Source organism: Brachyhypopomus gauderio, chromosome 1 (genome assembly GCF_052324685.1).
Source record: "Brachyhypopomus gauderio isolate BG-103 chromosome 1, BGAUD_0.2, whole genome shotgun sequence".
NCBI classification, from domain to species: domain Eukaryota; kingdom Metazoa; phylum Chordata; class Actinopteri; order Gymnotiformes; family Hypopomidae; genus Brachyhypopomus; species Brachyhypopomus gauderio.
In genome coordinates, this window is record NC_135211.1 from 17,435,128 (window position 1) to 17,456,238 (window position 21,111).

The following is a 21,111-nucleotide window of genomic DNA, read 5'->3' on the forward strand; positions in this document are numbered from 1 at the left end:
AGTCTGGGACTGGTGCCCCTAGCAACGGCTGGGGGAACTGCATCCGAGCCATCCCTGACAGCTCTCAAAATGAAGCTCAAGAATTTTGGTAACACAACAAAAACTATTTTATTTTACCAAAGCACTTTATTTTTGTTAATTAAATGCGAAAGACACTTAATTTTCTGTATTTGTCATTCTGTCTTGCTAAGCAGACTGTAGTAGATCATGTAGCTCCCCCCCTGAGTCTTGGTTCCTCTCAAGGTTTCTTCCTCATGCAAAAAACTAGGGAGTTTTTCCTTGCCATTGTCGCCTTTGGCTTGCTCACTGGGGGCTAGGACTCGGCACTTGTAAAGCTGCTTTGTGACAACAACTGTTGTAAAAAGCACTATATAAATAAAATTTGATTGATTGATTGATGCAGATTTTATAGACTGAAGCAGACATTTTTATAAATCAAATTGTTTTTTGAATTGAAAATCGTTTTGAATCGAAAATCGATTTTAAAATTGAATCGTGGCCCCCAAAATTGGAATCGAATCGAATCGTGAGATAGTAAACGATTCCCACCCCTACTGTTCAGCATGTGTGCCAGGGCTCACCGTCTCTGGATGAGGTAGTCTTCCAGGATGTCCAGACAGCGCACCATCTGAGAGAAGATCAGGACCTTGTGTCCACCAGACTTCATTTTGGGCAGCAGTTTGTCAATGAGGACCAGTTTGCCAGCGGACTGCACCATGGCCTGCAGGTGGAAGTCCGGGGAGATTGGGCTGTACACCTCTCGAAAGTCCTCCAGAATCTTCTCCTCTGCCCCTGAGAGAGAGAGAGCAAGAGCAAGAGAGAGAGAGAGAGAGATCAATTTGTTTCAATATCCACTGGGAAACTTTGCTGTAAGTAACTACAGGGAGCCTTTTAACATGAAAACATATAAGAGAGCGATTATTCGACCAAACATTACTGACTTATATTGTACTATGACTGATTATGCAGTTACCTATCTAGCTAGCGCTTTAACTGGTGAACTGACAAGCAATCTTACAGCCATACTGACCCAGTTGAGATCTGCCCGCCCAAACAACCACCCTCTCATCCTCTCTACACACTACACATAACCAATTAAAATGTGATTCCATGTGAATCGCACCTTCTAGCAAATAATTCAGAACGAAGGTGTAACCAGATTTAACAATTAGACTTCATTAATAACATTTGACATGAGCATCTTAGTAATGTACTGCTCACAACGCTGAAATGTTTATTAGCCAGTTAGCCATTAAAAGCCATAGCCTGAAGCTATCACTAACATGCAAATCCCTTGATGTGCCAAACACTATAAGATGGTCACTGACGAATCTAAAATTGCAAACAGAAATCTATTTGCGGACCTCTGACACAGAAACTGCTCAGGAAGTATTTGAAATCGCTCTAGATGCTCATTCATAGTAAGGCATGTCAGGAGACAGCACGCCTATGATATCTAAGGGCCCAGACAGCTTTCTGTGACGCAAGACGGGTGTGTTGCTGGGAGTTGGGTGGGACTCGAGACAGTCCCGGAGAGATGTGGGCAGGTGTGTGTGTGTGTGTGTGTGTGTGTGTGTGTGTGTGTGTGAGCGAGGGAGGGAAGGAGTCAGCAGTGTCATGTTAAGGCAGCACGCGTGCGGGATCCTGTGCGTTACCTTTGATGAGGTAGGGGTGGTTGCAACATTTCCGAAGCTCCATCATGGTGTTGACCAGATTGGGGACGTTGGCCTGACCTGCTCCCTTGGCCAGGAAGGAGAAGTTCTTCTCCAGGATGGCACGGTAGTACTTTTTCTGGATGTTGGTGAGCTCCACCTCAATGATGGTCTCCTCTTTAGGAGCGAGCTTCTTCTCCACGTCCTCCTTCAGGCGACGGAGCATCATGGGCTTCAGAATCGCCTGCAGCTTTTGAACCTGCATGGGCGGCGAGCGCGCGCGCGCGCACACACACAAACACACACAAACACACACACACATTACACTGTGTTGGTGCACCTTTACTGAATGAGAACAGCTATGTTGAGTGTATAATGTACGTATCCCCACACACACACACACACACACACACACCTGTTCTTCTGTCTTCAGATCTCCAAACTCCTGCATGAACGTGTTCTCGGAGGGGAAGCGCATGGGTTCCAGGAAGTGCAGCAGACTGAAGAGTTCCTCCACAGTGTTCTGCAGAGGTGTTCCCGTCAGCAGCACCTTGTGCTCCTGAACACAACAGGTGTGAGCAGGTGTGGAAATGGGCAGAAACCAGCACCCCCCCCAAAACGCTGCAGGACACCCAGCTTACACACTTACTGCTCACTCAGGCTGTTCTGCAAAGCCTCACAAAATGTGTGTGTGTATGTGTGTGTGTACGGGCGTGTGTATGCATGCTTGTGTGTGTGCGCACACTTGTGTGTTTGTGTGTGTGCACATCTCCCCTCCCATACCAGGTTCATCAGTTTGAAGCCCTCCAGGAGTTTGCAGTTCTTGTTCTTTAGACGGTGTGCCTCGTCAATGATCACGCAACGCCACTCGATGGCGTTGAGCTCTGGACAGCCTCCCAGAATCATCTCGAACGTGGTGATGACCGCCTGAAACCGGTACGCCCCCCTGATCACACGCCCCTGAGGGAGGGAGGGACGGACATCAGACTGGACCAAACCACACGCGAACTCTCTAGACTTCCGTGCGGTATAACTCCACTGCCTCGTAGTAAAAGCATGCGATTTGACATGTGCGTGCAGGCATTCTGTTCCCATCAAAGCAAAGCCTCCGGCGATTTTCTGACACACCAACCTACCAAACCCCCACCCCCGTGAAGGCACTTTCAAAAGACCCTAATCTCACCCGTCACTCACTCGCAGCAGTGAATCATAACTCCTCCCACCCCCTTATGGACCACAGTGGATGACACGCCCCGCCCGCCCACGAGCGGGTGCGTGCTGAGAGTCCTGACCTGAGCGTCCCTGAAGTACATCTCGTACTGCTGGAGCATCTGACGACTCAGGACGCTCCCGTGGTAGACGATGACGTTGAGGTGCGTCCACGTGCGGAACTCTCGCTCCCAGTTGGTGATGGTAGAGAGGGGTGCGATGATGAGGAAGGGCCCCTTGATGCCCACATAGTGGATCTCCTGCAAAAACGTGATGGACTGGATGGTCTTCCCCAGACCCATCTCATCAGCTAAGATACAGTTACGCCTGCAGGGAGGGAGGAAGGGAGGGAGGGTGCGAGAGAGAGAGAGAGAGAGAGAGAGAGAGAGAGAGAGAGAGAGAGAGAGAGAGAGAGAGAGAGAGAGAGAGAGAGAGAGAGACGGTGTTAAAGAACAAAGAACCATATCATTATAGCACTCAGCAGCCATACAGAAAGACCATGTTATTCCGACAACATCCACCCTCATCATCAAAGTGTGATCCAAATGCCTCTCCTAGGGCAGAGATCTTCCCCCAGGGCAGAGAAATCCTGACCTTGTGTAGGAAATCTGACTCAAGCCTGAGGTGCCTTTAACGTTCCTGAACTGATACAAGGAATATTTGTTTTGCTTTTAAAGGACACACTCAGCAGATTTACGGAGATGGGCGTTGTGTGTGTGAAAGCAGACGGAGTGTGTGTGTGCGCGTGCGCAGAAGAGGATGTCTGCTTTTGTGATGACGTGTACGTGTGTGCGTGTGAAACGAGATAGGGTGTGTGTGTGTGTAATGAGATGGTGTGTGTGAGTTCAGACATGCCGTCAGCTGCACGCACCACTGGCTTCTCTTCCGCACTGCTTAACAATCTGGCGCCCGGATCCACGTCTATCCCCCTTGTGTGAAAAACCCTCTCCCTGTCTTCTCTGTCTGTCTTTCTCACTCACTCCCTCTCTCTCCACGTCTCATCTCACTCCCTCCACGTCTCATCTCACTCCCTCACACACACGCACGCACGCACGCACGCACGCACGCACGCACGCACGCACACACGCACACACGCACACACGCACGCACGCACGCACACACACACGCACACACACACGCACACACGCACACACGCACACACGCTGGATCTTCCCCCCACCAGAGTGTGTGTGCTGAAACAGTGCAACAAAACTTAATGCCCGGTTTGTCTTCGAAGTTCTTCCCTGAGCCATCTAAGAGAAACCAAATTAATTACATTCGCTGCTCCGATTAAAGCCAAATCCAGGATTCATGGCTGAAGACCTTCAGCAAGACAGAACCCTGAGAAAGGCATCAAAGGACTGCTGCAGTCTTTCCATCTCAGCTCCTGCGGGGGGTGCTGTTCTGCCCCGTTCTAACCTCTCTGCATGCTCACCCCCTCCTGACCCATCTCAACATGAGCACAAACAGGGAGGCGTGGAGCCCGCACACAATCTCATGACGTCAGATACAACTTATAAGCCTCACTGCAGGTCCAGACTGGTGCACGACGCTCAACCCACCGTCACTGCATTTAGGGACTTCTGCATAAATAGGCAGGACTCCTCAAAACACTTTTATGGTCTTTTTGAGCTGAATGGTTTTCCTTATAGAGCACACATGTCTGTGCATCTCAGGTTCTGGTCAGCTTCACCGACTGTGCCGCTGAAGATCTGTTGTAGAACAGACAGTGGTGGCTGTCTGAGCTTTTACAGGTCTCTTTAAATAAAAACATGCAGCTCACAGTTATGAATACGCTCAAAAACACGATGCTCATTTTCCAGTTACATTCAGTTTGTGTCCTGAATTACTACTGTTAAAAGTTAATTTTATTTGTATCTTTATCCATTATTTCATTTTTGTATTCCATTTCATTTCTATTCCACAGTTTGAGTGACCGCATTGTATGAAATGTGCCATATAAATAAACTTCCTTTGGATTGAGTTGTAAAAGCCAAGGCTGTCTGTTCAGATCACTAGAGATGTGCGTTAGGCCAAGCAAGTATAAATCAGACAAGCCCACTCACATTTTATTAAAAGAAAAACATGTTTTCCAAGGATAATCAAGTGCTGCGTTATAGCATCGGTTTTCTCATGGATTCTTATGTGGCTACGGAACATCGTTTAGCTATGGATTAACCAACTGGGAATGAAGAATACGGCATAGAGCAGCTCAGCAATAGGCTCTGCTGTCTGTGATGGGTGTGGTCAGACTGTGATGGGTGTGGTCTTATAATGTTGTAGTGCTATGAAAATTCTGCTGTTGTGCCACCTTTCTGTAGGCCTCCTTACATCAGTAACAACACACCCCTGGCTCAGGGGAGCCAACCTGAACACAGAGTTTGGCAACCACACACACACACACACACACACACACACACACACACACACACACACACACACACACACACTTTCTGATACTCAGGTCCAACTGAAGACAATGAATAACTGGATCAGGTCTGTCTGATTAGGGTTAAACTAAACCCCACAAGACTGGAATGGTTCAGATCTACACACAGTCGTGCTCACACCGTGCTTAGGTGAAGCTTTTCAGCATCCAGACCTCGCTAGTGTTGCATCTGGGCATGACATCATCTCAGCAAATCCTTAAAAATAACAACGAAGTACTCAAAATTGTGAAGCAAAGCAGAATTCCAGTTGTCTGACTTGTATTTCTTCAGATCACACAGATCAAGACGGCTGAACAGGTGAAGCAACGTGAGGATTGGGAGGGGCGGCACTGACCTGTTGTACCAGTTAAAGAGGAGCCAGTTGACCCCCTCCAGTTGGTAATCCCTGAGACTGTTAGCGTTGCGATACTCCCTCGAGTGCTCGCGCTTTTTCCAATGAGCCGCCGGGGGGCGCTCCTGAGCACAGACAGCGAGAGAGCCGCTATTACAGCCAGTACCGGATTCTGATGCAATTCTGGTTACACATTGACACCCTAATGCTGTTTAAACAGCAGAGGGCTGTTTGTGAAATGCCGGCATCGGTAACACCGCTGGACGGCAGAGCGCGGAGGGGTGGACACATGGGTATGGACGATGGGGGCGGGGCTAGGGAGGAGGGGCGGAGATAGGGGTATGGATCACGGGTTTGGGGGCGGAGCTCACCATTCTCCTGGAGTCTGGTCTGGCTGCCTGCAGCTGTTCGAACTCCTCGATCTTACTCTGGTCCACGTCTTCCTTTAGCTCCCAAGTGCTGTCCTCATACGGCAAAGAACACCACTTCACCAGGTAATACACTACCGGCTAGAAAACACACACACACACAATCATTTAACGTTTCTACCAGATAAATAAATTTAATTAAGCATAAATAAAACCCAAACACACATTCATTTTCCAAAAAAAGAAACCACATTGTACTGATACACAAGGCAGCACAGACACACCAGACAGGCCAGGTGCAGGACACTCATCTAGAGGTCTGCACTCCCGCGGTAATCCCGCGGGTCCCGTGGGACCCGACAGGATATCTTGCAGCGCGGGACAGAATTTAATTGTTATTGGCGGGAGCGGGAGTTGAATTAGTCCAGGCGATGCGGGAGCGGGACCACATATACATGTAGAAAAATCCCGCAAATTAATAGTCTAGAAAATTATAATAATAACAACGCAATGATTTCCATGCATAAGGAACAGGACGAAAACAACTAATCATTCAGTAAGTAAGCAATAAACTAATTCAAAATATTGGCTAAGCAACTGATCATGTGAACATGAAGTGTGCGTCATTTTGATACAGAAATGGCAGAGACTGTAGACCAGGGGTCGGCAACCTTTGAGACATGGAGTGCCAACTTTAACATGTCCAGTCAATGAGTGTGCCACTATGGCGGCGAGTTTAAATTGTTGACCGAGGAGGGGGGGAGGTGTAAATCGACACAAAAAGTATTATATCGCGATCAATCGCCAAGTTTAAACGCCTCCGCCGTTTGCGCGAGGTGTGCGTGCGGAGTCGCGCGCTACGGTCACTCGCGAAAGTATAATCCATTAATATAATAATTTATATTAAAATATATATTTTTGCTGATGCTGGTTCAGCGTGTCGCGTGCCAGTGACTATGCCTCGGTGTGCCAATGGTGGCACGCGTGCGGTTGCCGACCCCTGCTGTAGACGGTCAACCAGTTTCAGCTGTGGAAAATTCTATTAAAACAGGCGAATACACCACAATTAAGCCAACTACAGGAAAGTCTGATGTATGGAAGTCATATTCCATTGTAATTAATGGAGATGGAAATCGGCTTGTTGTGATACATGTCAGAAAGTGTTGGTGTACGTCACCTAACGGGATGTGTTTGGACTGTGATAAGAAATGGGACAGCGCGATCAATCGCTATATTGCTGTTTTAATAAATACATAAGAAAATTTCAAGTACTAAATCTAATTAATTCGATTCATATTAGGATTGCGGGCGGGGGCGACAGAAATGTGTATGTGGTGGGCGGGTGCGGGATTAAAACAAGCGATTTTTTTGGCCGGTGCGGGCGGGAGCGGGATTAAAACAAGCAGGTGCGGGCGGGAGCGGGATTAAAACAAGCGATTTTTTGGCGGGAGCGGGTCTAAAACAAGCGGGAGCGGGATTAAAAAAGCAGTCCCGCGCAGACCTCTACACTCATCTGGTACTATTTTAAACACATCACTGTTGTACTGCACTACTGACTGTGAACAGGTGATGGTTAGAGATTAAAGGCAGTAATCAGGGGACATGATGGCTTATGTTCAGATTGGATTGGGCTTTAAGTCCCCAGGGCCCCAAGCAGACAGTCCTCATGGCTAGCTGCTAGACTTACCGCATACCTCAGAAACCTCTTGCCTGATATTTATTTAAATTCAGTCATAGTGTGGGTAAAAAAGATCACCTGGGCCTCATTAGTTTGTACTAAAAATGTTACCTCTCCAGTGTCCTTGTCCTCGCAGTAGGACACCTCCAGGACTCTGTCCACTTCCACATAGTCGGGGTTAAACGGTTCCTCTTCCATCTGTTATGCAAACACCCAATCCCAAGTTACACTACAACATCCTACTGATAATAGACCACAAACAAGGACAAAAACAGCACTGATAATTACAACAAACAGTTCAGTATTTCATATGAGTGAGGGGAAAGGGGAGACACACACACACACACACACATCTTACATCAGCAAAGAAGTGGGCTCTCTGGGCCTGTTTAATCTTGAAACGCTTGATTTTCTGCGGGATCCTCTTGTCTTTTTCCAACTGCTGCTCTGTAGACCACTCGCAATGCAGGTAGGAGCTAAACACACACACACACACACACACACACACACACACACACACACACACACACACACACACACACACACACACACAGTTAAACAATAATAAAAACTGAATTTGCAGTTTCATGCATAAACACACCCACTCATTCAATAGCTTCCACATCTTGACTTATTCATTAGCTCCAAGAGAGCTTTATTTTTTTGAATATCTAATCCAAACCAAACAGAATTAACATTAATCAATGGTGAGTTAAATCTATTCTAAGCAGAAACAGCTGTAGTACAAGGCTGAAAAACACCAAAACAGAAACTTTAAGCTGCTAATGAAGCACCATCCAAACATCTATGGAAATTCAGAAGAGCAACAAGTGTTGCTCTCAGCACAGGCTGTGGTCTGTTCTGAAGGAATATGAACGGATGGGCCCACAGCAGCGAGAAGAGAACACGTGGCTGGTGCCGGGAAAAGAAGAGCCTTACTAGTTCTTGTATTTCACAAAAAACTCCTCCACTTCAGCCATAACCCCTGGTGACACCTATTGAACAAAGAAGGTAACTGCATCATTGAGAAGTCGTTTATCTTCACTAGCGCTGTGCGCTTTCAGTTTCACTATTTTGGTTGAACATTTTAAATTACTTTCACATTCTGTTTACTCGATTACTACAAGCTATTCTTTATACTGAACACAGACACACAAACTTGTATTTTAAATACAGCATTACTGTGAGCAGAGCCATCACTGCACACGCTAACCTTATTAGCATAAGCAAAACACTTCAGGTGTGGTCTTACCTCTTTCTTCACTACACGAGACGCCATGATCTTATCCACCACAGCCGCGTCCTCCTCACTGGGGTTCTCCTGGTAAACAGCAAAATTGAAATCTAACGATTATTGTTTCTTGAAAATTCATTTGCTTTTAGCCATGAACCATTTTTGACAGTTTTAGTCTTGGTTGCTCCTGTAGGGTTTCACTTGGAGATGCAGCGTTAGAGCATAGCCGTTTCTGGACATTCCTTACGAGCATGGCTGTAGAGCAGGTGGAGCATCAAGCCAACACCACAAATGTCGTGGGTTCGAATCCCAGCGAGCACACAGGCTGCTAAACAGCTAAGCCACTCAAGATGCTGTTAATATCTTCATCCATGAACATGAATATTTCTCTTCTGAAACTCAATTTTTCTTTCTTGTTACAGTAATAAAACAGACACATGGATCTGTGCATCCAGAAACACAATCACGCAAACACACACATTAACCTGCAACACAAATTCCACAAGCGTGGACACAAGACTCCTGGGATTATGTCAGGGAGGTGTTCACCATGGGCCGTGATCAAAGTGGTATCTCACCACAAAAAGCTGCATTGCGGGCTCTCTGGGAGCACTGGAGTTCATCTTCTTGGCTTTAACGAGCTCCTTCATCTCGTCATCCGACAGGCGAGTCTCCAGCTCTTCTACGTACCTCTTTCTCTTCACCTGCCTGTTCGACCGCCGCTTCTACACAAAAAACACAAACACGGACGTGCATGTCGATGACAGGTCTGAAGTGGAAGTGAAATGAGTCGAGTAAAAGATTTAAGTATCTCTGTGTTAGATCTTCATATATGTAGGTTATCACAGTGGCACCAGAGGGCACCCCTTTAATAAACTAGCACAGTGAATGTGTATGTGTGTGTGTGTGTGTGTGTGTGTGTGTGTGTGTGTGTGTGTGTGTGTGTGTGTGTGTGCGCGCGCATGTGTGTAAGCACACGTGTCCCCAAATATACTGTGACCTAAATGTCATATCTGGCAATAATGAAAAGGGAGATGATGAGAATATCTCAAGATGACCAATTAAAGAGCCCCGACACAGTCACCATATTGCCGGGCCGATTCTCAGACTGCTCTCGGGCCACATGGCCACGTCTTTCTTTATCTCTGACAGGCTAACTGAGACATTAGCAGTGCGCTACCTTAATTAACACACAGGGTTTTGAAGGAGGATAATTATATCAGGAGAGGAAGGGGGGGAGGGGCCTCATCATCCCCACTCATGTAGGTCAGGAGCAGAGTATATTCTTCCATGCACACTGGAATGTCTCAATTTCTCCACCGTTCTTTCCCGGGATGCCGGGACAGCTGGCATGAGTGAGACCCGGGTGAGACTACTCAGTCAGCGAGACCCGGGTGAGACTACACAGAGTTGGCGAGACCTGGGTGAGACTACTCACAGAGTCGTCATCTCTGGAAGGGCGACGGGGCGGAGGCTCATCATCGGACAGCTCCTCTGAAGACTCTGTCTTGCGTTTCTTCTTTTTGCCGAACTTTATCACAATTTTCCTGAGGAAATGAAAAACAAAGGGCAAGCATTCATCTTCCGTTCATCTGAATATTAACAGGTAGAGGAATGAAACAATCTTCTAATTCAAGCCTGTGTCAGTTCACAGATTTTTAACAAAGCCAATTCACACACAAAATAACTTATGTAATTACACATGGTCGTACACACTCACTCCAACAACAGGATTAAAGCTGACACACACAAACCAGAATTGGGTAGTGGGCACACACACACACATCCCTAAACCCCTTTGATTCTCCGTAAGGCCTTCTCACGCCCCGTATAAAGGTTGTGTGATGAAAAGCGTTAGAGGTGAAGGGTCACACCTCTCTTTACCTCCATAAAATACATCTTCTCCCCTGTGTGTAAACAGGCAGGGTCACCACCAGAACCACCCACTACCTCCAGGGCAGGCTGAACGTCCCACTACTCTACTCCCCACTCACAGCTACCTGCAGTCACAGCACAGTGGAACGTCAAGTTCCTCCTGGTGAACCACAATCAGAAATGGAACAATGGTGGCCAAAGGTCGACCTCGGCTCCAGCAGGTGGGCGGAGCCATGGGAGCAGCCGCCCACACGACAAGACGCCGAGGGATTGTCCAATCTCTGTGTCCATCCGTTGTTATTATCAGTGTCCGTGACAGGGATTTGGACTGTGGTTCCGGTCCTGAGGGCCTCTCCCAACGGGGGGGGGGGGGGGGGGGGGGGGGGGGGTCTGGGAAGCCAGCAGCCAGGACCCTCCAGGGCCCGAGGGCACAGTTAAGCCTGGCTGTGGCGCTCACGGTAACGACTTTGGCTGCACGCTTCACGTCACCACCAAGCTCTCCATCACCGGGTGACGCGATGCTCGACGTGTCGGGCTGGAAGCTGACGGCACTGACGCGTGTGGCCACGCTGATCTGATCATCATCGGCACACGGGGGGATAAAGTGAGCAGCCTTTCCTCATGTGTGTGTGAATTCACTGCCTCCTGCAAAACACCCTCACCTTCACCATCTTCCTCATCCTCAAGGCCTGACCGTGCTCTGTACGTGAGGTGTTCTCAACAGGGGATGACGAGGACAGGCCATTTCCATAGTAACGCATGCGGACATCTCCGTGTGGGTCTATCAAATGGCAAGTCCTTCCTTCACTGACACAGAACAAATTATCCTAATTTAGGTAATTCAACAACAGGAAATAATCTGGGGGATGGAAAGGAACAACCAACCACCCCCCCTAATTTGGCCATTCAGACGTAGTCACCCAGGAGATGCGAGATGGTGAGTACGCTGGATCGGTGGAGGAACACCTCACAAGAGGGAAGTTGAACAAAAGCAGCTCAAACTCCAGCAGGATGGCCTGGGGCTTCATCCTGACTCGTGTTTGTGTTTGAGCGTCCACACGCTGCGATTTCTCCTGCTCCCCCTACACCAGAGGGAGGGGGGGGACATTGTGTTCCTTCTGGAGTGCCACCACGACCGTACGTACAGCACGCTTGCAGCTGGTTAACACAGGTCAGTGCGGGGAGGCCAGAGACCGGTGGGCCTGTCTGTGAGGTGGTGAACCGGGACAGGCCCTTAAAATGACCCATGAGGCCCGTGTCTGTTAGACATAGGGCAGTCAGACCGGGCTCGGAGAGGGAGGGAGGGAGGGGGGTTTTAGAGGGAATGGGTCCTCGAGGGGGGCAGGGAGTTCTTATCAGACCACTTTTCCAGCTATGATCTTGCTCTTTTGTGCTGAAGTCCCTCCTTCTGTAATCTTTTACACATGGTTTTATTAAATTGGCCTGATAATTCTCTCCATGTCTTTCTCCTCCTCTGAATACCCTGTTCTAAGACTGTTCTTTTATGCTGCCACCTTCTCCACCCAAGACACACACACACGCCTACACAGTTCAGCTGAATAGGCCTGTTTGGGTCATGACTCACACAACAGGACATCTGCTGTGAATGCGCACGTGTGCGCGCACACACACACACACACACACACACACACACACACACACACACACACACACACACACACACACACACACACACACACACACATACACACACATACACATACACATACACACACTCCTGTCCGGATGATATTACACTTCATTAAACCCTGGGACAATGTGACTTGCAGGTTGCTTAGCAACCAGAAGAGAGCATGCAGCAGACCGGGTGGGTGGCAGAAGTGACATCACATCCTGTGAGTGTCACATGATCTCACTTCACACACTGCGGGAGCGAGGACACAAGGCCATGTGTGCTGGCCGGCAACATACGAAACGGGCCAGTACTGCACCCTAAAGGTCGAAGACAGCATAATTTATAAATCAGCGCGCGCGCGCGTGCTCACACACACACACACACACACACACACACACACACACACACACACACACACACACACACACACACACACACACACACACACACACACACACAAAGACACAAAACCGAATATCTGCAAATGGAAGTTCAACTTTCAAATGGAAGCCAACAGCACTTGAAATATCACCCGATCCCCATTCACCCCACCACCGGACCAACACGGGGCAGCGTATTACTGACCAACATGGTCACCGGACCAACACGGGGCAGCGTATTACTGACCAACATGGTCACCGGACCAACACGGGGCAGCGTATTACTGACCAACATGGTCACCGGACCAACACGGGGCAGCGTATTACTGACCAACACGGGGTAGTGTATTACTGACCAACATGGTCACTGGACCAACAAAAGGCAGTGTATCACTGACCAACATGGTCACTGGACCAACACAAGGCAGCGTATTACTGACCAACATGGTCACTGGACCAACACAGGGCAGCGTATTACTGACCAACACAGTCACTGAACCAACACGGGGCAGCGTATTACTGACCAACACGGGGCAGCGTATTACTGACCAACACGGGGTAGTGTATTACTGACCAACATGGTCACTGGACCAACAAAAGGCAGCGTATTACTGACCAACATGGTCACTGGACCAACACAGGGCAGCGTATTACTGACCAACATGGTCACTGGACCAACACAGGGCAGCGCATTACTGACCAACACGGGGCAGTGTATTACTGACCAACACGGGGCAGTGTATTACTGACCAACATGGTCACTGGACCAACACAGGGCAGCGCATTACTGACCAACACGGGGCAGTGTATTACTGACCAACACGGGGCAGTGTATTACTGACCAACATGGTCACTGGACCAACACAGGGCAGCGTATTACTGACCAACATGGTCACTGGACCAACACAGGGCAGCGTATTACTGACCAACATGATCACTGGACCAACACAGGGCAGCGTATTACTGACCAACACGGGGTAGTGTATTACTGACCAACACGGGGCAGTGTATTACTGACCAACATGGTCACTGGACCAACACAGGGCAGCGTATTACTGACCAACATGGTCACTGGACCAACACAGGGCAGCGTATTACTGACCAACATGATCACTGGACCAACACAGGGCAGCGTATTACTGACCAACATGGTCACTGGACCAACACAGGGCAGTGTATTACTGACCAACACGGGGCAACGTATTACTGACCAACACGGGGCAGTGTATTACTGACCAACATGGCCACTGGACCAACAATTACTGAATCATGCAGGCACATGGCCACCTCTCTCCGGCCTCTGCACAAGCTCCAGGCTGCATTCACCCCTGACCTGGACGAACACTGCCCTGGGCGGTCTGAATGTAGCGTGCTCCTCGGGGTCCTAAACCCAGAGGACCGAGCAGACCCGTACTACTATGACGACCTGCCTCGACCTCTCTGAGGGCAACATGAAACCATGCAGTTCCAATACAGTAAAAAACCCTACTGACCATTTTCAGGGGTGGTATTAACAAGGCTCGTGTGTGTCTACTGACATGCGACAAATATTTTTTAATAAGAGGAAATGACAAGAAGCTGAACAGAAATACTGGACATGTGTGACACAGGCACGGCTGTTAAGGCAATATTTGTGTCCCTCACTTTGCCACTAATTAGACAGGACAGTCCAGTGTCCCCTGAAGCCGTGCTAATTAGCTCACTTGCTGTAAAATGAGAACACTAACCTATCCCGGGGTTTTAATGAACCGAAAACTTAAAAACCTGAACCTGTAAGCAAAATGAGCTAATGTGCAGAACCTTGAGGTGCAAAATATCCCATTATGGCCTTCTATTAATGCTTCCATTTTGGAGAGAACTACTTTAAAGAGACAGGCGGCTGGTCTCACGTTGCCATGGTCAGCAGTAATAAGGGCTGTGTGACACCGTGCGTAATTAGCCAGACGGTGGTGAGTGATCTCTGTGGTCGTCTCTCGGCAGTTAATTCTAGCAGGACACACCAGGCCTGGGCAACATTCACAAATCCCCCCCCCCCAAAAGTTATGGAGCAGTATTTAATAGTCCTGATATATCCTCTAATTTAGTATGAAGTGAATCTTGTTCTACACTAGTACTGAGAACTCTCACTCACACTCACTCACTGATACTGAGATCTCTCTCTCCCTCCCTCAAAACCTGTCTATGTAAATTCACAAGATTACTTTACTGCTTTTCCCTTGGTGTCTATTGTTAATATGGCAGTTAGACTGACTCTCCAGGGCCCGTTTCACCACCAGTAACTGAATCCTCAGAGCTGTATGAATGGATCGCATGCTAATAGTTGCTGATAATATTTACTTTGCACTAATTTATTGCAAAAGGCTGCACGCAATGCGTTCCATTTCTCAGTGTTGTCTGTTTCACAAACTTTAACAACACGATGTAGACGCCAGAGACGTGTTCCTGACAGCAGGGCCTGCTGCGCCAGTCAACACTTCCATGAGCTGCACAAAAATGTAATGGAAAATTACAGAGTTGTACAACCTTCTTCATGAGGCTGTCTTAAACAACCATGCATGCACACACAGGTCGTTAGAGAGGAGCAGAGTCTCACAAAAGTGGATGGGTGATTTAAACTAGACTGACACCTATGCTAACACACACACTGACATATATGCTCAAAACTCTCTCTCTCTCTCTCTCCCCCTCACACTCATACGGAGACAGACAGACTTTCTTGCTACGAGCAAGACAACACAGAACTACCACCAGCCAACGAAATGGAACTTGAAATCTTGAAGAAGGAAAAAAGTCCTCGCCCACTCTCCCACTGAGCAGTCACCCAGCTGTCTTCTGGTCCTCACTCTGTCTTTCTGAGCACCATGTCTGAATGAATGTCCAATGTCTAGATTTTCTCCCTGTCTCAGTCTCTCTCCATCTCCGAGATGGCTCGGTGACAGTTCTGCTGGCACTGTTGCGGTGTGCCGGGTTGTTGTGACGAAAATGCAGGTCAGTGGGTCTCTGCTCTTTAGCTCAGATGCAAATGATCCTGACTGAGCTGATCTGGGAACAGAGAGTCAGCCCCCCCGTCAGAACACTGCTCTGACCTGTTCTAACCCGACCACGGTGCAACCAGTCACGGTCCTACTAATAGCAGTTAAGACATTTTACAAACTAATTTAGGACCAGTCACTGTGTGTGTTTTAAGCACTGCTTCTCTACCAACTTGGGATCAGATATACTAAATCAGGTTATATTTTTTTTGCTTTGCAGTGTATATCTATGCAATTGTACAGCACTTATCCTCACCCACAATCCTTTGCGCAGAAAGGTCTGTGAACCAAGACATGCCACACTTTAGACAAGAGGTGAGGGGTTCCCAGTTAAACAACCTGTAGCAGTGATCTAATTATAACCAGCTTCAAGAAATGTCAAGAAAATGTCAAACAAACTAAACAATCATCAATTCCTATCAGCTTTTATGGTGGCTTGTGCAGTCGGGGCTTGTGGGTTGATAACATACCAATAAGAGAACCCTGACTGGAGTATCTGCATGAAGAGGCACTCGCACCAATCTACCAGACTGGAATTCTCTCTCTCCACCTTTCTCCCTCTGCTGCTAAGACCCCCCCCCCCCCCCTTCTAACAGGGGATTAAGTACATCATGCGCTTGTTGCTTAGCTGAACTGCAGAACCATGTGCGCTACCTCACGGAACACACCAGCCTGGGCTGTGCTGAAATCTTCCTGAAGTGAAGCTGCCTGCCCTTAACCCTCTATGACATCATGGCTGATCCAGCCAATCACAGCCACGCAGCACTACTGTTGCCAGAGTGAACTTTCCGTTCCCAGTGCATCAACTGTTCGTCAAGCTAGATGCAAGTAAGTAACTGAACCGGACAGGTGAGCAAACCTGTACGCACCATGACTACAATGCAGTGCACAAAAAACTAGACTGTATTGTTATAAGAACCAACCAACCAACTAAAAGCTTATTTTTTTACTTCAGTTCATATTGAAGATAAGCTGTAAATCATGAGTTTTGACGGACTTAATGAAGTCGCATGAACATACAAAAAGAAAAAAAGTACAGCTAAAAACAAAATGATTAATAATTGTAGACTTATGACAGAAAACACAATTAATTACATTTAAACTCACTTCCTAAACACAAAAAGGCAGTTTTCCTTATTCAGAGCAATACTTTAAAAACTGTAAATGAACTTAGAATTTTTTTCCACAAACTTCATGGTCACAAGCGGTCCACCTTGTCAAATATTAACAAATGTCCCCTTCGCTGGTGGAGTTTGTGATTTTGTAAAACTAAGATGCAACAAATGAAGGCAGAAGGGAGAAAGGTTCTCACGTAGGGCTGGACAATAACTCAATATCAATATATATCACGATAGAAATGTTTCAATAACGGTGATTATTTTTACACACATTTTCAATATTTCGATAAAAGCTATTTACAACACAGAAACCCTCACCCATCACTGCGCCTTTAGCAGCATATGTCAGACATTATTCTGTAGTATTACTGCATCATAACAATATAAGCTTTTCAGGAAAAATTGATTACTAAAAAATAGGGGTGTGAAGAGATTTCGTGTCACGAGATCTCGCGAGATGTAACTAAGTGAGATTTCTCATCGCGTTAAAAATCTGTCTCACGAGATTTGTGATCCAGCAAGCAGTCAGAATGATGTCGGAAAATACAGGTATTACTATTGAAGATGCACCCGCCACTTTAGTTTGTTTGGCAGCATTTTGGGTAGCCGGCAGAAATGATAAATGGCAAGAGAGTGACTGATGAGACACGGACCATATGCAAACATTGTATGAAAATAAAGGTCTGGTTAACGACGGACTGGAGTTACGACCGACTTTTTTTTTTTATTTTGCGCGGTGCGCAGAGGAGCAGTGGCAACACAGTGGAGTGTTGTGGACAAAAACTGAGGCAACGCAGCCCATCTCGGTAATGCGATCCCGCTTTCTCACGCTGTACGCACGAGAACATTGTTTATACTATACTATATTTACAATTTAGTGTATCTAAATCTAGGGTCACGCTTAACGACGGACTTTTCAGTCTCTAACCCCGTTGTTAAGCGGCGACTCACTGTAATATTGTTTGCGATTGAAAAAAGGAGAAATATTAAATTTTATTTAACTTATGAAATTTTATTTTAATTTCAATTTGCAGAGGAAGAAGTTTATTAAAAGTTCATGCTTACATCATGCATGTTAAGAGTTATAATAAAACATTTCAAAATGCATGTGTAACTCAGTTAAATAAAAGTCTGTCCAGTCATATATTGTCATTTTAGTGTTCTTAAAATCTCGTCTTGTCTCTTTCTTGTGAACCCAATATCGTGTCTCGTCTTGTGAGCTGAGTGCATTGTCACACCCCTACTAAAAAAAGATCTAAAGTATATAAAGACAGACAGAATAAAAAATAAAAAAAACTAAATAAAAAATTGTAATTTCCTTGCAAGCTGGGCAAGTATATATATTATATACTACACACACACACACACACACACACACACAAGATATCTCATACACACACACACACACACACACACACACAAGATATCTCATACACACACACACACACACACACACACACAAGATATCTCATACACACACACACACACACACGTGTATATATATATATATATATATATATATATATATATATATATATATATATATATATATATATAGATATATATATATATATAACCACTTGACGTATATGTGGGTCATATTGCACCACGTGTTCTGTACAGCTGCTCTGTAGGGAAACACTTTATTCTCTTACATCGAGTCTTGTTGTTGTCCCATTTAAAAGAATCATGGTTATTACGTCAGTGTTTAACTGTTCCATTTCTTATGGAGGTGGCACGCTAGCACTTCACTGTTGATCACAGTATCCACAAAATGGAAGGGGAAAAATGAACTCACACTGGTATTTATGTTTACACAAGTATACGGTCCATCCCCACACAACCTGAACAAACACTCGACTTTCATTTAGCCTAATGCTAAAGTATTTAGGTCAGTCAGGAAGCTAATCCATTCAGCCCAGCCAACATGTCAGTGGCAAACATTCACACATGGTGCTTTTATCCTGGTCAGCTGGAATGCAGGATGTACTCAAACTCAGCCTTGTAAGTGTCACTAAGAACTGGGAGACCCTCTACTGACATACAGTTAGGGCTGAACGATTTTGGAAAATAATCTAATTGCAATTTTTTATCTATAAATTGCGATTGCGATTTAAAATCGCGATTTTTTCCCATTGTTCCACTTCAGGAAACTGTTTCGGCATTTTTTATACAGCTCAGATACAGGGTTGCGGGGCGGGGGGGTGGGGGGTGTAAACAGAGGCGGTCTTTGCATAGAGGCGTTGCTAGGCAATTGCCTTGGGCCCCTCCCACTGTAGGGCCCCCTTGTCTAGCTAAAGCCAGGTTCACACTACACGACTTTTCAGTCATCAGGTTTTTGTGCCGTTCGCACTACACGACTGGTTGTGCTGTAATCGCAAGTCTTTCAGTTGTTGTGGCTTTCACACTACATGACTGATCGGTGACGTGGGCTCACGAATTAAACGACTGGGGAATCGCCGACTCATCTGGCTGCCCTCCAAAAACACGAGAACACGAAAATGAAACACTCGCGAGAACCAGCAACACCACGAAGAAAATAAAAACAACGTACATGTGCTCCACGTTTTCGTTATTATTATTTTTTTTTTTTTACCGTTTAACCACTACATAGTCCCAAATTGCCAGAATTATTTCATCTCTCCGTTGCAGTGAACATATATATAGTCAATCGCACTATTTCTCCAGTGCTGTCACAATAACTTAAACACAGTCTTGTAGTAAAGTTGTATGAAGCTAGACGCTGCTGTTGACTCACAGTCGCCGACTGGGCTAGATATGAAACATGCTGGATATTAAACATGCTAGATATCTGCCGGTTGTCTGCGAGGAGTTGGCGACCACTCGGCGACGGCTCGGCGAGCGTCTTTCAGCAGTTCACACTACACGACTGAGCGAGCGCCGAATGATCCCCGATTTACGTCCGACCACAGTTTCTGTCGGCGATCTACAAAAACAGTCGGCGACTGAAAAACCAGCCTAAAATCTTGTAGTGTGAACCTGAACTTATTTCTCGCATATTAATGTTGATGGGCCCCCTAGCTAAATTCGCCTTGAGCCTCCAAATTGCTAAGTCCGCCACTGGGTGTAAAATGGACTAAATTTAAGTATTATTATTATATCGTGATCGATCGATCGCCTGTGGTTGGCGCCAGAGCGAACTACTAATTTTTTAGTCTAAGACGCTCAATGCGTGAGAGTTGGCAGCCCTGCAGGTATAGCAACTTGGCTAAAATATGTGCGTGAGGGCGTTTGGTAGCGCATATCCAGTGTGTTTAACAAAGCCATGAAGCCGGGCTTGTTCACTATATTAACGGGCATCATGTCTTTCACTATGAACTCCGTTACTGCCCGAGTTATTTCAGCGTGCCGCTTCGAATTACATCCATAAGGAGTTACACTTTCAAACGGTTCGGTCAGTGAACCCTGTCTGCTGGACCGCGGTCAAGCTATGCGCGCTTTTGCGATTCATCCGTGCTTTAAATCTTATTGCGCCTATATGCGTGATTTTACGGTATTTCGCTGCTCACCGCATACTAAAGCTGTATAAGCGCAGAGAAACACTTTGGCGTATTGGAAGATGCAGCACTGGTCGTTGGCATTTTAGCCTTACAAATATCATACGAGGCTTTGTGGTGTTTTTTAATGCTGAAGGTTTGTAGTGTTACCTCGCGTCGTAGCAACAGTAGCAAGGCATGTTTTGCAGGGTACCTGACGTTGAGCAGCATCTTTTTAAAAGCCAAAGTAATTTCACACAACTTATGTGCTGCCCCTCTTTGGTATTAGACTTTCAGTTGTGTCAGCTTCTGTCGAGCCTGAAGCCATTGTGCAACAAGTTAAAGTGCGCTGTGTTAACTTCACTTCTCCACCTCCCTGCCTCCTGCTCGGGTTTGCTCCGTTCGTCCTCGGCTCGGCTCGCTCCCAAGTCACGTGATCAGTTTAAATCGCAGCCTGTGCAATTAGACAATCGCGTTTTAAAAAATCGCGAAATTATCGCAAATGCGATTAATCGTTCAGCCCTACATACAGTAACGATGCTCTTCAGAGCCTCTCCGAGGCCGCACTACCACAAAGACTCTGTCTCAGTCCGACATAGGGTGAACTCATTTCTGCACGGCCTTGAGAATAAAATGTTACAATCTTCCTGT

The 21,111-nt window shown here is 46.6% G+C and overlaps 1 protein-coding gene across 11 annotated transcripts in view; it reads right to left on the bottom strand.

The window, feature by feature from the left end:
* chd9 (chromodomain helicase DNA binding protein 9) overlaps window positions 1-21,111 on the bottom strand; it is a 71,309-nt gene that overhangs the window by 20,181 nt on the left and 30,017 nt on the right. For 10 of the 11 annotated variants that reach the window (XM_076999896.1, XM_076999913.1, XM_076999938.1 and 7 more), the window contains 13 exons: window positions 10,361-10,469; window positions 9,501-9,647; window positions 8,941-9,009; window positions 8,628-8,683; window positions 8,047-8,164; window positions 7,800-7,886; window positions 6,014-6,151; window positions 5,646-5,767; window positions 2,945-3,188; window positions 2,436-2,612; window positions 2,068-2,211; window positions 1,656-1,911; window positions 582-792 (listed from right to left, as the gene is read on the bottom strand). In XM_076999896.1, coding sequence (XP_076856011.1) covers window positions 582-792; window positions 1,656-1,911; window positions 2,068-2,211; window positions 2,436-2,612; window positions 2,945-3,188; window positions 5,646-5,767; window positions 6,014-6,151; window positions 7,800-7,886; window positions 8,047-8,164; window positions 8,628-8,683; window positions 8,941-9,009; window positions 9,501-9,647; window positions 10,361-10,469 — 1,878 coding nt within the window. The remainder of the gene's footprint in view (window positions 1-581; window positions 793-1,655; window positions 1,912-2,067; window positions 2,212-2,435; window positions 2,613-2,944; window positions 3,189-5,645; window positions 5,768-6,013; window positions 6,152-7,799; window positions 7,887-8,046; window positions 8,165-8,627; window positions 8,684-8,940; window positions 9,010-9,500; window positions 9,648-10,360; window positions 10,470-21,111) is intronic. The other variant, XM_076999921.1, reaches the window with a different exon arrangement.